Source organism: Coccinella septempunctata, chromosome 8 (assembly GCF_907165205.1).
Source record: "Coccinella septempunctata chromosome 8, icCocSept1.1, whole genome shotgun sequence".
Lineage (NCBI taxonomy): Eukaryota > Metazoa > Arthropoda > Insecta > Coleoptera > Coccinellidae > Coccinella > Coccinella septempunctata.
In genome coordinates, this window is record NC_058196.1 from 19,314,781 (window position 1) to 19,331,350 (window position 16,570).

At 36.9% G+C, this 16,570-nt stretch overlaps 1 protein-coding gene across 1 annotated transcript; it reads left to right on the plus strand.

The window, feature by feature from the left end:
* Nucleotides 1-682: 682 nt before the first annotated feature.
* Nucleotides 683-15,295, plus strand: LOC123318974 (odorant receptor 67a-like). Its single transcript, XM_044905760.1, has 5 exons — nt 683-897; nt 1,870-1,969; nt 2,873-2,962; nt 4,724-4,876; nt 15,161-15,295. Exons 1-5 carry the CDS (start codon nt 806-808, stop codon nt 15,209-15,211), a joined length of 486 nt encoding a protein of 161 aa, XP_044761695.1. The 5' UTR covers nt 683-805; the 3' UTR covers nt 15,212-15,295.
* The last annotated feature ends 1,275 nt before the right edge of the window (nt 15,296-16,570 follow it).

Consider the following 16,570-nt stretch of genomic DNA (forward strand, 5'->3'; position numbering starts at 1 on the left):
TTTTCTTTTTTGGAATACCACTTCCTTTTTTGTTTGAACATACCTGTTTCGTCAACCCATCGCAAAACAGTACAGTGGAAAAATTCATTCTTAATAATCAACAGCAACATAGGCTTCAATGAAGTAGCCGGAACAGAATATTTCCATTTTCCTTCAATTTTCTTTCCAGTTTTGAAGTAGAATTCAATAGTAAAAGTCTTTCACACGTCCGTAAAAACCATCTTTATAATTTGCTGATAATTTTAATTCAACAACAACCCAAAATGCTAAAATGACAGTTCACCTGGAAAATAGTAAAGCACGAGCTAAGAATTACGTTTAGACAAGAAATATCGAAGTTCAAAATTCCATAGCCTACTTGACGACGAATTTTTTTGAACGCACGTTATCTTCAGGTATACCTGAAGAGAGATATTCTTGGCAAAACTTTGAACATTGTCACATATTTTGCAGAAAGAGTATCGAATTGCTCAGTTTGGCAGCACACTCTCTGTTCAGGAGAACAGAATAGCAATCCTTAAACTTCCGTAACCTATATACTTGACGATGAATTTTATTGAACGCACTTTACATTCATTAACAGATTACGAACTATGTCAATATTCAATGAATATTTTAATTATTATTATTTTCATTATCGGGAGACCAATCACAATAATGGAATTCTGTTTTAGTAAGGGAAATCTTTGTACTTGGGTTCATTGTGATAGCATGGAGGCTTGTAATAGTGGTTGTGCATCTATCAATTGATTCATACATTATAGCAAAACTCTTTGAGTACAAGTGTCAACGTTTGATCAAACTCATGCAGAAAACTTCGTTAAGCAGAGTGCAGAATTTAGAACTTGTGAAGCGAAAGTTTCGCGATATTGTAGACTGTCATCAAGATCTGAAATTGTAAGTAATTTTGGTTTATTACATCAATAGGTGGTTTGAATGGAACAATCATTCACTTAAGTTTTCCAACTGGTAAGAAAAAAAAACAAATAGAGTGCTGTAAATAAAAAATGATTTCTTTTTGAAGATTTCATATTGCAGACTTAAAAGTATAACGCCCAGTTTCATAATCAAACCTAAAGTCCCTTTAATTTTAATGCTTCCTTTAACCCTACTAAAAATGACAGTAAAGGAAGCTTTAAGCTTAAAGTGACTGTGAATTTGATTATGAAACTGGGAGTAACAAGATAATTATGATTATTTTCACGTTTTACTAAGAATGTATATAGAACTGGTTACGAGACACTTTGAACATTTTGGAAATAAACAAATTCAAGATGTTGCGGAAGTTTCAGTTTTCATTTTGATAGTCTTCCTAAATTCAATCGAGAATTTAATTATGAATAGAGTGAAATAATTCCGACCAGTTTGCTTGCAAATAATAAAATGTAGTCGATACACAGGTAATCATGAAGAGCGGTAGATTATTAAAAACCTATCTATAAATCTATCAGATATGATAACCCAATGACGTGTTCAAGTTTGATTAATTCCACTTTTGAATGATAGTTTCGCCCATGTTCATTGTAATAAACAAAATCAATTCAGATGCACCCGCTGACAATCAAATCAACAAATGTTACAATCTAAGTCGAACTAACAAACTACCATCATTCAAAGTATTAACAGAAATTCTATTTCCTCGACAAAGAGTAGATGTTGACCATGGTTTCGGTCTCATATGACCTCTTCTGAGCAACATAACTTAAACTGGAATGAATTGTGGGCTCCTTTTATTCGATGTCAGTCAACTCTGTTTCCGTTTCTCTGTCAGATGTCGCTACGGTGTATTTATACATCATATCCGCTATGGACATCGAATAAGAAAAGCGCTTTTTGTGTACTAATCTACTCATATAATTTTTTCCACAGGTGTTTCGATTTGATACAAGATGTATTAGGTGCATTAACATATCCAGCAATGATATGTTTCGTCCCAATCACTGCCTGTTTTTCAACTGCATTTGCGAAGGTATTTTCTTCCGAACAGGTTACGGATTTCCCTTTCGACCCTTTCCCTTATAGAAATCCTTTTATCTACTTTTATTTTTAAAAAAATCCTTTTATCTACTTTTACTTTTTTAGAAATCCTTTTATCTACTTTTATTTTTTACAAGTGATCTGTAGTCGGTACGTACCATTCCTTTGGAAGATTATGTCAATTTACTAACCATCCTATACAGGGTGTCTACTTTCAAAAGGGCCAAACTTCATGGGAGAGTGATTTGCAACAAAAAATGTTATATAACACATGGTCGAAATGTTGACAGTTATCCTCCAATTCAACATTTTTTGATTTCACGAAATATTCCAAGTTTTTTAATAAAATCAATTACACTACAGTCATCCTTGTTGCCTCATCAAATTTGACCACATATCTGGAAACGGCATTAAATCTGCTACAAGATGAGAATTTCTGTTACGAAAAAGTTCTTATTTCGGGCTTGGTAAGGGGAAGAATATCACGATTCTAAAATGAACAAAATCAATCCTATTTTTCCAATTGTTTTATCGATGAAAAATTATCAATTATGGATGTGTTTGTTTTTCAGCAAAAATACATAATTTATTGTGCTTTCAAATGACATATCACTTTTGTACTAGCTGTTTGTTCTTTGCCATGATACCGTAGTTAAGAAAAAATGAGCCTACATAATCAATCACCGAGTGTATCTGATTTCCCCTCTTTTTGTTCATGAGTATGGTATAACGCACGACGCATCAACTATATAACTCTTAGCATATAAGACAGATAAGGAAGGAAATGTTTCGGGTAGAAAATTTTCGTTCCCCTTGGAGTTTTTGCTACTGATACTTTTTCATAGATCTTTTGAAAACTGGATGATATTGAAACAAACATTTTCGAATATTTCAGGATTTCAATAAGGCTTATCTTCTGGAGGGCTTGTTATTAGCGGCACTTTGTTACTTCAATTTCTATTCGTGGCAGACAATAGCAGATTTGGTGAGTATGAACAGAAATTCTTCCTGCGCTGAAGTATAACCTCATTTAGTTTTGATGTTTTCTTCAAAATTAATGAGTTTGAACAATCATTCAATATTTCGAGTGAGTGAATTTAATATTTTTTGTGGAAATAAACCATTTTCCATCAGTTATTCACCACGTGAAAGATTCGATTCAATATTCAGTTTGGACAAGAATTGGTGCATGGAAAGCAAAGCGATAGTTTTTTGGCGACTTTGGCTGAAAATCCAGGAATAGATCTAGTTATTAACTCCTCCTGCTGAGGGAATATATTTCAAGCGTTTAAAATTATAACTCATTTAATGAACAATCATGTTCATTAAATCATTATTTTCAAAGAGAGACGTGACCCAGCCAACCAACATGTTTCATGCATGCTGGTGTTACATAACAGAAACAGAACATTTGAAACATAATTGTGTATTTATAAATAAATGTGCCATATACATAACATTCTCATTTCCCGAAATACATATCACACATCATATAATATTTATACATCCTTTACATTAATTTGTAATGTTTTCCATAAAAGGTATACGGTATATCAATTTTGTATTATCTGTTATCTATTATTGTTATGTATTATCATGGTGAATGAGAATGTTGTTTATATGGTACATTTATTTATGAATGCACAGTTATCTTTCGAATGTTATGTAGCACTCAGAGCATTAAATTCATATTATTTAGATATGAGAATATACAGGATGTTTCCAAATTAGACGTGAACCTTGGAGGAGTTGTTTGTATCACTCATTTGCTGCCGTTTCAGGCAAATTTATTGATAACCAAAAATCAACAGTTTCCAAGATATTTGAGTTCATGTGATTTTCAAAAACTTTCTCACCTTACTTCATTTTTCGTCAATTTTTTCTACGTTGACGTCAACATTTATTGGATAACGGCGCTCAGTATAGGGTATGATTATCCTTCCCTCCCCTCTCTTTAAATTTTTTGCTCCATCTTGTAAAAAAAAAGATTCATACAAAAGTATGATGCAAAATATGGATTGTTGAAAAAATTGTTTTTCGCATATAAAGGTTGTTGCACAAAGCACGTTATTTTTATCCAATATTTTCGTTCTCCTGAAAAATCTGAACCTTTTTTATTGTCATTATATCTGCGCATACTTAATTCAATTGATTTCTTTCTGAATTATAATTGATGTTTTCTGACATACGATTTCTGAAATGAATCTGATTGATATGAATTACAATCGACAATTGAACGTTGAATTGACAAAGTATTTGAAAATTCCCTGTTCCGATTTATTAAAATATTATTGTGAAGCGAAGTCTCTCGACTTTGAAACAAAAACTGATTGTTGCCACTTTCTGTTATCAAGAATCGACACAAACACATTTTTCCCATCAAATCGCTCGTAAAAAAACTATTTTTGAGAATTGACTTGTTAAAAAATTTTTTTTGCCCTATATAGCAAGCGCAAAAAAGTGATAATTTAGCTTCCCGAATTCCAATTCGCATTGTTCGATAAATGGCAGTCACGAAACTTCACGCATGAGTTGGAAAAAATATTTTTTCTACTACCTTTTCTTACTTATTTCAGTTTCTAAAGTATCATTAAAAAATATTCTCCGCCAATAGTACCAGTGTGAGAAAGTGACGCGTTCAAATCTGAAATAAGTGCGAAAAATATGTAAAAGTCACAGGACTAGAAAATATAATTTCCAATGAGTTGAATAACTGCGGATATTCAAAGTTTTCAATTTCTTCTAGGGTGAAATCATTCAAGAAGCTGCCTACAATATGGATTGGTACGATATGGATAAGGCAATGAATAAAGAATACTTAATTTTTCTTATGAAACTTCAGCGGCCGCATGAGTTGCAATCAGCAATATTTGTTTTGCAGATGCCCATGTTTCTTCGGGTAAATAGCAGATTTTATAACATTTCTAGATCCTCGTTTTGGCTTTCAAAATTATGAAAGTATCATCTCTTGCAGCAAGTCTCCTCATTATATACTATTCATCAGCTCTGGCATAAAAACCATGAACAAAATCTATCGAAAGATCTAATTTCCCTCAATGTATCCGGATGGTTCATTCTAAAAACAGCCCCACTGTTCTTTACGACCACCGTATTAAAGTAACAAAACACATACAATTCCTACAATTTCTTTCAGTTCTAATATTTTAGATCGCCATCCTTCTGCTACATACAGCCGTATTCAATGAACCTATCTATCCATCGTTTCACTTACTGATGATTGGAAACCTTTCTAAAATATATCTACAGATAGATCATAGAAACGAAATCAGATGGTTTTTTTAACTTTAGTAACTGAAACAATGGATAGATATGTTTATTTAAAACGGCCGAATAAACTAAGAACTGAATACCATGATTTTCACTAGCCTGAGTTATTTAGCTAGGACACAAGTTTCGCTATCATAGTAGCAAATTACCTTCGCAGTCTTCGCACCCACCTGAAGATGCTACTGTGATAGCGAAACACGTGTCGTTCTTAAATAACTCATATAGTAGAAATAATGTCATTTAGTTTTTAGTTTCATTAATCATCTATGATATATAAATATTGTAACGTGGTTTACTCGGAGAAACCTAATCTCGAGCGCCAGCTATTCTTTTCACTAAGGGAGAATAGCAAACCTACCAGAGTAGCTGCTAGCCGGAGACAGCGCTCACTGTTATCTAGGGCGGTAGCGATAACGAAGAAGTCAAAATCAAATTGTGTAAGAGTTTATTCACACCTTCGGAAACTAGTTATATGTACAAGGGAGATATGTGAAATATGAGTGATTCTATAAGCGAACATACATTCGGGAAATCCTATCCGGTCACGAGCACTTATGAAATTTATACCGGGTGTAGTGAAAAATTAACGGTTCAATAAAAAAAAATGCGCCAACCAGAACTGACGGAACGAATGCTAAGGACTTGCTATACGGTATCGGTATGTAGTTGTATTTCTCCGGAAAAGAAACACAATAAGGGCGGATCTGTTCGAGACTTTTATTCGCTGCCCCAAGGGTTATAACACGCCATGACTGACAGCGAAGAAAATGTCTATTTTTAGCGCAACTACGGGATTTCACTGACTACGTGCGGTATCTCTTATTCTCTGCCCCAAGGGTTAACACGCCATGACTGACAGAAAAGAAGAGATTTCGGATTTAACACTTATGACGCGAAACGCGGACAGGGGGGTTGACGGAACTTTCCCTTCAGTACCCCAAGGGCTTACGCGCCATGACTGATAGCGAAGGGAAAAGTCAGACTCGCGAAACAGGGTAAAGAACGATAAAATACAACAGAAAACGATACAGTACAGCAGTGTCAAAGTTAAAGAAGTAACGGCGTAGGTCTAACAAAGAAACTGAACGGTACAGACGGGGACCTACCTCCTTTGTTTCAAGCACTCGAAACTCAAAGGATTTAAAAGAAAAACTAAAAAAATTAACTCTAAGCACTGATGCAAACACAAAATGATTATTCTTCAACGGCGAAAGAAATACCGAAAATTAACTGAATCTATAACAGAAGTCACCACGTTAGGAAGCGAAAAATCGAAAATACTGAAGCGAAGTGAAAGAACTGAAGTAAAAGTCAAAAGTGACCGTCGCGGGGGAAAATTTGCTTTTATAGGCATATCCCCTCTCACGGTAAAAATCTAAAAATTCCAGAATGCGACAAGAATGAAAAACGTCGTCAGCTCCGGTTCATCGCATATCAACAGATGAAAAACGTCGAAATCTTCAGCGGCATGTAAGAAAAACAACGTGAAATACAGATAAGCGGTTTTTTACATTTACTCTGCCTATCGGAATGAACATACGGAATATTCGAGAATTAAAATATTTTCAAAGGCGGAAATCTAAAACGAAAGAAATGCACTAAGATGAACTCCAATTTTCCTCAGAAAACTGGACTTCATCACACCCTCCTCAGCTCGGAAGAAATTAACTTACGATGAAATAGTGAGTTTAATTTCACGACTCTATCTACCCCTAGAAATAATGACCTTACTTTCGCGCGCGCCACCTATACTCGTGACCAGTTCACAACTCAATCAAGTACTTATTCCTCTCTATGGTTGGAAAGGGTAGTTCCAATGCGCACGCAGAAACGTCAGCGTCAGTCAGCTCGGCGCAGGTCTCCGCCATCTTGTCAAAGAACCTTGTTCATCGTTCCGTGGACACATGATGTGGGTATTTACACAGATAACTGAGTTCTCTGTAATCTGTGGGTATTTAATAGTGGAAAATCTTCTTTCTCTATGTGGAAATCCATCTTCATCGCTGGTCGGAAACGTGCCATGCTTCATCCCTCCGGTGAGTACCTAATTTAACTGTGTTTGGCGGGTGTTTGAATTCCATCGTGGTTTTGTAGGTTACCCAGGATTCGTGGGAGCTGCAACAGGTGGAAAGCCCCAACAGCTCGACGTGGGGGCTCAATGGGCCGGTTCACCCCTTCCGACCTGGCTACACGGACGTTGGGACTCTCGGAGCCGGCATGAGACTTGCAGGTGGGTAATTTCTAACAATAAATTCTCCGATCTTCATCGTTCCTCGTGGTCCACTTTTCTTCTTGGAACGGTTTTTCTCTGCTTTCTGTTTTCAGGTAGACGGTGTTTCTTCAGGTAGACAGTGTTAAATTGACGGTACCATAATTTCGATTCGGTTTTAATTGCATGCTGAACGGACGAAAATCTGTAGACACAATATTTCGGTCAACGGTGATGCATGTACGGAACCTGAATGGAATTGTGATGGTGTAGTTAGTTATAATTATGCTGAATAACGGGCTTCAGATTTATGAGATTTCTCCTTGCAGGTGGCCTTGGTTTCTTGGACAGGCACGGAGGGCTAACTCCCTACTGGTTGGCATGCGGAACTTGTTCAACTTCTTTCGGGGTGGTTCAGATTGGGTGGATGCACTAGGGATATCACACTGGATGGCAGCCTCTCTTTGACAGTGATGAGAATGACAAGGACAATTTCCAGTCAGTGTACCTACAGTTATTCAGACAAACAGGTAAACGGAAAATAATAATATAGTCGGTAACGAAAAAAAAAATATATATATTCGGTAACGGAAAAAAATAACGGATTTCCTCCTTTCAGAGGTTATTTCTATAGAACGGTTAACGGATCATGACAATAATATATATTATGCATGAAATGGTTTTAAATCTTTAATATGTATATTAGTGATTTTTCTACCCTCTGTATCTTTCAGGTCGTAGATGACAGGTGAAACAACTTTAACGACGGTGAACGGTCCGGAAAACTGTCAACGGCCGAGGATAAAGGACGGTCTCGGCGTAGAACTTGATCTCCCACATGGTATCGGACTTCTCTTCGTCGAAGATTGTAGTGGTGAGCCTGTTGTTGGAAGGCACGGTATAGTCTGGTACGGACGAACTCATAAGCCTCCTGGAGATGTCTGATCTGTTGAGTACGGTAAGTCATGTCTCTGTTTCCTTCTTCTGGACGGTTGGATTCTCCGTTCATTTCATTATTGTGGGGGTTTGTCGAATAAATCGCCCTCGGGACTTCTAGTTCCCTTCCATAATTCAAAAATGCCGGTGTGAATCCTGTTGCCGGACTATTGACTCTCTGGATCGGTGTGACTTTGGACGGCTTTCCCCCTGCGGAGAAAGTCGTGTCTGGTTGGCTTGCGTCGGCGGGGCTGATTCCCTGTGATCAGTTGTTTGATGAACCTGTTCTCCGGTATCCACAGAAAAACTCGCCTGATATCGGTTCAGTTGACGGGGAGTGTACGTCAGGTGAGGTTCCTCCACGAAACCTGGTTTTGAGGGTGGCCGGGTGTACTGGCTCATCTGCCATTGGACCAGTTCAAAAACTTTTCCTTTACGGAGAAGTTCATCATACGTCTTGGTCTCCTGGAAGGCCAAGGCCTGTTGTAAGGGCGGGATCAACCTTTGTCGGATAAGTCGGATCTGCTCCACCTCGGATGGTTTTGTATAGGTGAGTTTCTGGAATAAGTTCTGCATCCGGGTAACATACAGAAGCAGCTTTTCTTCAGGTCCTTGTGTTCGTCTTTTTATTTCCTCTAACAGATTCTCCTCGTAGTTGACAGGCAGAAATGCTTCTTTCAGTTGGTTGCTGAAATCTTCCCAGTCCTCGAAAGTACCTCTCCTGGGAATAAACCAATCCCTTGCATCCTTTCGTAGTAATTCATAAACTGATTCAAAAACTTGTTCCAGGGACACTTTACGGGATTCAGCCAGCCTCTCCACTTCCTCAAGAAATCCGGTCACACTTCCAGTGCCATCAAAGGAAATGTTCCATTTGTGTACCGGGATAGTTGGTATTGTTGATCGGGACTCTGGTTCTGATCTGGCAGGTGTTGTGACAATTGGTCGGTCAGGACTTATCCAAGGTGCAGGTAAGTTTGCGAAAGACACCCTTCGTGTAGAATTAATCCATCTATCCTGTGTCAGACCCTCAGGTGTTGTTGTCCCACAGCCCTGTGACTGTGTGAGAGATATCGCTGGTAACTGCCGTAGCAATGCTCTACATGTCTGTCGTGTCTCATTCATGACCTCTTCTAATGTTGGATTCCTTACAGGTGTTCCCGTATGTGAGACATCGACCGCTACAGGAGGATCGACACCATCTCCCAAGTCGATAAGCGATGGCTCTCGGAGCCCTGAAATCCTCTCCGGTTGGATCGGTGACACACCAGGTGAACTGGGCACCTCCACATCCAAGAGAGACCTCTGATGTCGGTTAGATGGCTGCGGCTGCTCACGATCACTCTTGTGTAGTTGCCTTCATTTGTCCAACTAGTTGTAACTGTGTTGTGTCTGCAGTAACAATAAAGTCCAGCCTTCCTTGTATGTGTATTAATCGGGTGTAAATTCGCGAAAATTCGTTAGCTGCATTCTCATGATTGAAGTTCTGAAGGGATTCCACCAAATCGGTGAGTTTATTTTGGCAAATCTCAATCTCCGAGGCGGGATTCAATGATGTTGGGGGTAATAGAGGTTCATTAGACTGAAGTACTTGTCGTAGTAGACTCCGTTTAGTCATCACCGTACCCGGTATCGATTGTCCTCTCAGTTGTAATTCGTATGTAAGTTCATCACTGAGTAACCGGTTTACATCCATGTTCGACGTATTATTTTCAACTAAGTCCGATTCAGAACGCACCAATATTTCACACTCAGTATGTCTTTTACAATCCGTTCAAGTTCTAAGTCCGACCCGGCAAGTTAATCGTTAGCCAACCTATTCGCTTAAGTTCGAAGTGGGTATCGGCACACCACACACAAAAAAAAAAAATAATCAAAGTCAAGTCCCGGTGTATCAGAAAAAAATCTAAGTTCAAATCCCGGCGCACCAAAATAATCTAAGTCCCGATGTATCACACTAAAAATTTTACAAGTCCAACGTTACTCGAAAAAAAAATGTCAATCAGTCCCACTATATAGGGTAACGGCACCGATTGTGGCCATGGTACCAGTTGTGGCCACTCGAAATCATTTTCTGGACTGAAACGTATTCTATTTGATTTAGCCAATAAAATTTGCCTTCTATTCCCTTCTTGATTATTCCTTGACCAATTGGCGAGCTCGTTTTTCAAAAGAGATGGCGAAATTCGTTGCTTCCTCTGTTTAGTTCTTGAAAAGACGCTGTACCAGGTGGACGCTTATAAGTGCGATTAAGAAACACATGCTAAGTCTCCATTGATTTTTTTCAGTTATACTTTTGCGTTACTTGTAGAAAATATTTTATGTTATTAAATGCATCATATTCTTCCCTATTTCAAATAAAAATTTGAAAAATTTCCATTCTAACTATATGATATTGTGCTGGCCACAACTGGGTCACGAAAAAGTCCGATTCGTGACTTGTAGACACTTGGTGGCCAAAAGTGGAGCGTAAAAACCCAGTTGTGGCCACCAGTTAGTAAAGGATAGATTATACTTTTATCTTATTGAACAGATAAAGATGCAACACTCAATTTAATTTTCCATTTTTCAGCAACAATGTCATCCAAAAAGTTATTTCAGTACTACAGAGCAGGGGTTGAGCAAGTGTGCTGACATTTTTTCAATAGGAACATTAGTAATTGTTTGTTATGACAACATTTTGTATCATGCAAAAATATTTACGTCCAGTTTCATAATCAAATTTAAAGACACTTTAAGCTTAAAGCTTCCTTTACGTCCAGTTTCATAATCGAATTTAACGTCAATTTAAGCTTAAAGCTTCCTTTACTGTCATTTTTACGTCCGGTTTCATGATCAAATTTAAAGTCGCTTAAAGCTACATTTAGTGTCATTTTCAGTAGGGTTAAAGGAAGCTTTAAAATTAAAGCGACTTTAGATTTGATTATGAAACCGGCCGTTAGTAGGGTTAAAGGAAGCTTCAAAATTAAAGCGACTTTAGGTTTGATTGTGAAACCGGCCGTTAGTGTCATTTTTGGTAGAGTTAAAGAAAGCTTTAAAATTAAAGTGACTTTAGGTTTGATTATAAAACCGGCCTTAAATATCAGTGATCACCAAAACTATTGCTGTGCAATGTCTAGAAGTGAAAAAAACTGGAAAAGGTCCGAACCTCTAGAACTTCTGTGGTATGAGAAAGAAGACTTATTCTCGAAAATTAAAGAATCAACGGCTGCTTACACTCGCGGAGCATGTTTTGTTCAAGAAATGAAACTTTTCGAGAAACATTAATATTTTTGCCTTTATTCGATGACTTTTTCATTTTTGTATAAGGGAAATCATTATTTTATAGTATTTATATCTATATTTCCATGAATTTCGAATATATTTTTTGTTATTTATGTGAATGTTTGTTCAATTTCGAATGGAGTGAGTATTCAAAGTATGCCAGTTTAACCACACCTGTGACTGGCCACAACTGAAACAATGTGTGGCCACAACTGGTGGAAAACGTGGCCACAACTGGATAAATTGCACTCGCTCTACTTTTCATTTTTTAATTATTTAATTCGCCGCCAAAATATATTTTGCTTGGCAACTCTCCAATCACAATATTCATGAGGAGTGTTTTTAATTGTAAAGCGACGCTTAAATAAGGGTACGATCATGATTTGAAGTTGGAAAATGTCTTAAAGTGGCCACAACCGGTGCTGTTACCCTATATCAACATCAATCTCAGAGTCGATAATAAGTGATCAGTAAAAAATATGAGAGCTTAACGACAATATGTTTGAGACCTCTTTCTTTTAATATGCAAAAGTTTCTTTTAGAGGAAGAAGGTCTGGGTTCAAATCAAAACCACTTTCTTGAAAACAATGCCGACCGGTTTCGATTTTTATTCAAAAATCTTCATCAGGGCTAGTTTTCACTCAGTGGTCTCATCGTCATTATGATAAAAATATTCGAAACAATCTTTACTATAGTATATCCAAATCCAAGAGGCCAGCAGTAAACATTGCAGCATGCACTGATCACGCGTCAAGAACGTGATAACGCAGAGGTGTACTAATAAATTTAATTCCGAGAGCGTTATATTTTAAAACTTTTTGAGTGTTCCAGTTCCGGTGAAAAATATGTATGCTTATCTACGAGTCTCAGTAATGAACAATTAATCTAAAGTTTCCACTTTAATACATACTATGTATATAAATGTGTAAGAATATTTTTTTGTAAAAGTGACTAGCCCGTTGTATCGTCAGAAGATGCAGAACTTTCTTCTAAGTTGACGATGACTGGTGTTATATCATCCATAATATTATCCAGTTTCCACATGTCTACCTCAACTTTTGTTTGACATGTTCCACGCACTTTCTCCATCTTTCTGAAGTAACCCGTGAGAGAACCTCTTGAAAAAGATTTTGGACGTCAGTCATTTTAAATGTGGTGTTTTTATCTGTCACAAAATTCTTGACATCGGCCCAAATCAACTCAAAAGGGTTCAGTTCGCAGTGGTAGAGCGGTAATCTAAGTACAGTAATATTTTGGGCCTTTGCGGTTTCATCCACGATGTATTTTTCAAAGTTTTCTTTTTCTGCCTGACTATCTGCAACAATTGCGCTTTTATGAGGTCATAGGGAAATCAATATTTTTCTCCCTCAACTATTGTTGGATATCACTCTTTCTGAATTGTGAATAAGGAATTTTTTCCCTTTTCCTTGAATGGTAAGGAGCATTATCTAAAACTACTATAGAATTTTCCTCCAATTTAGGAAGTATACCCTCGAACCACTTTTCGAAGGACTGACCATCCATTTCTTCATGGTAGTCACCAGTTTTTTTGGATTGGAAAGTCCAGAGTCCTCCAGTTAAAAAACCAGTGTCACTGCCAATATGACATACAATAATTCTTTGCCCTTTGCGATTTGGCATTCGATTTCCCGAAGGAAACCATTGAAAATATATTTCCGAATATATTGGAGGAGTAGCAGTTGAGAATCATTAATTGGGCGTGTATAGATAATTATTTGGTGCAACAATGATATTCAGAATGCTTATGACCAACTTATCGACTGAAAACTAATTGACGTTCATCAGTCAATAGATCGTTGATTCTCTGATCAAGCTTTATGAAACCGAGGGTTAAACTCAAAATTCAAGACCTTACCAGACGGATTTTTTAATCCAGTAGGTCCAAGTAGTAAGTCTTCCTGTTTTCATCAAGGAAGGCCCTAATTTTCGTGAGATAGTTTCTTCTCCAACATTTAATGTCGTCACGGCCCATTAAAAAACTGTTGCGTTGGCGACGTCCATATTTGAAATTAAGTTTTTTCAATATTATAGAGAAGGTACTCTTCTTAAAATTTGGCAAGTTCGAGTCTTCATTAACTATTTTTAATACTTTCTCTAGTCGGGTGTTCATTTTTCTGAAGAAAAACTCGTGAACTTTTCGCCGTATTACATTTTTATCGAAATCTGATAAGGACTCCCATTTGGTGGTCCGATTTTGATTTGTTGCCGGCTGTGATAGAACACCGGAATTTATGTATTCGGAAATAATTCTCCTAACACTTCGAGCTCCAATGCCAAGTCTCTCAGCAACTCGGAGTTGTGTCCTTTAAACACATTCCTGCATTTTGAATAATCTCAATTTTATAAGTATTCAAAATCATTTCTTTTATCTCGGCACTGAAGTGTCGTTTCAGACGTCTCTTCTTTGGAGGACTTAAGTCAACACGCGATTCCTCAGCAGTATCAGTACTTGACATTATCTTAAATGATTGTAACTTGAATAACTTTCTACAACTATAAACCAATTTACGAAAGAAAAAGCAATGAATGACCTCTGCAGTTCTGCACAACAATTCGCATACAATCAATGAATCAAACGTAATGCGGTTCTGCATTACTTCCACCTGCAAACATGGCGTTCCTAAAGCTTTGACCAATAAGAGGAGTACCTCAAATAAGATCACGCGTTAGTCAGTTTGTTTACGCTGGCCTCTCGGATTTGGATAGACTATAGTAAAGATTGTTCTCCCGATGTGTCGGTATCTATGTAGGTATATCATTGTGTCGCCTATTTCGAATATTTTTATCATATATGACGATGAGACCATTGAGTGAAAACTAGCCCTGATGAAGATTTTTGAATAAAAATCGAAAACAGTCGGCATTGTTTTCAAAAAAGTGGTTTTGATTTGAACCAAGACCTTCTTTCTTTAAAACAAACCTTTGCATAAAAGCTTATATGATACATCCTAACTTCACAGCATTAACATGCAAGAGGACTGCAACGTCACATTCCATCCTCCTCATCATCAACCTCTCCTTCTTATCCACCACTGTATCTCCTCAAGTATTAACAGAGTGCAATATCTAAGAATATACCACATTCACGTGTTCAATGTCATATTTCTTATTTATTTTTCAGATTCCTGAGTTATTCTCTCAAACCGCAGAAATCTTCTTGTCGACATATTATTTCCAATATCTAAGATAGACATTCTCATACTATGGGGTAGTTCCGATATTCCTGAACAGTATAGTGAGTATTTCAGAGAGAGACGGTGCCTATTGGCCCAGTTGTTCAGAGTTCTATTATTATTGGAATGCGGGCCAGTAACACCAGCAATATCGGAACTCGACCTATAAGCTGTCATCGTCAGATTATTTTACTCATTAGTTTATCTTATTCCTTATGATGCTTACATCTGACCACAGTTATTATTGGTGCTGTTAATTTTTTAGTAGTTTTATTTGTCTCTGTCTTTTCAGCTGATGCGAAGCGTTTACTCATTCTTCATGTTAATGTACCAAATGAATTGAGGATCGGATATTACCCTCTGCACAACTCGGAATGATTTTAAATTTCTGATTGTTCAAACATAATTCAATATATTTGCTGTAATTCTTGTGCGTTTCATTTCAATTAGAACCTTCATTCGATATAGTACAGAAATTGAAGCTTGAATATATGTCCCAATCTTGCTCACACAACTGTTATTAGGAATTTAAATGTAAAGTGCAGCGACATGAGTGATAAATCCATACTTCTTGGCTCTTTACAAAAACATAACAGAAGGACAATGATTATATGAGATCTACTGCTATGATACCTCACTAAATAACAAATTGTACCTTTCACATTCATTTAAAAACATCAGATTAGATTGTCGAATATTTGAATAAAGTTTATGAAGTATTTGTATTTCATTCAACATTCCAAGGTACTTTTGACAGACCAATAATTAAAATTTGACGTTTAGATTTCATGTTGTTTATATTTGCAATGTTGGTAACCATGAGAACTTTAAAACACACGTGTTTGAAAGTGGCATTTAAACACGCTGAGGCGTACTTGAAATGAGCAAAATAGAGTAAGTACCAATAAGAAAATAAATAAAAACCCGGTTACAAGCCTTATCTCTACACGTACTTGAACTGGAATCACTCGGACGAAAGATAGAATCGCATTTTATCGTGGTCAACGACCTGAAACGTTAGACAGAAATGAGGGCTCTTAAAATATATTTTTCAGAAATTGAATTAAATCTCGGCTAATCACATATTTCAACACTGGGTATAGACTTAATCAGAATTCAGAATTAACACCAGCAACCGTATGAATATTTTCGAACTAATTGACCTTTGACCTGCGATCTCGTTTTATACCCACCGGTTTGGGGTGCAAACGGAATATGTCTCAAATGCCGAAAATCGATAAATTTTGCGTCGATGAAAATATTTTGACTCTGGCTTTTCAGTACTAGTGAACAAAAACTCGGCTATCTTCCAATTCAGGATGTTTTTCACGATGCGGTATGAAACTTCATTACATCCCCCTTGCGTAGGAAGAAAATTTCAATGAACGATAAAATAGTGGACTGAGTTGTTCAGTTCAGAATCTACATTACGAAGTGATATTATTGTTAGCCTATTTCATCTAATTTTTATGACGATTGTTGGAGGTTTCCAACAAGAATAAGATTGTGATGACCATGATGCAAAAAATTGTGACTAATTAAGACGAATTTTATAGGTAAGATTTGGAATTAATGTTCTACTTTTTACACTTGATCCTTGATACTTTTCTGTCAGTTGGTATCAAAATGATCCATTTCATAAAATCGTTTGAGTTACTACTCAATGAGAAAAATTCGGCAATCCTAAGCTTCCATTCTCATA

Coding starts and splice junctions, on each gene's coding strand:
- LOC123318974 (XM_044905760.1), top strand. CDS start 806: ATGCAGAAAACTTCGTTAAGCAGAGTGCAGAATTTAGAACTTGTGAAG. Junction 1,970..2,872: donor TTTCAACTGCATTTGCGAAG/GTATTTTCTTCC, acceptor CGAATATTTCAG/GATTTCAATAAGGCTTATCT. Junction 4,877..15,160: donor AGATGCCCATGTTTCTTCGG/GTAAATAGCAGA, acceptor CTGTCTTTTCAG/CTGATGCGAAGCGTTTACTC.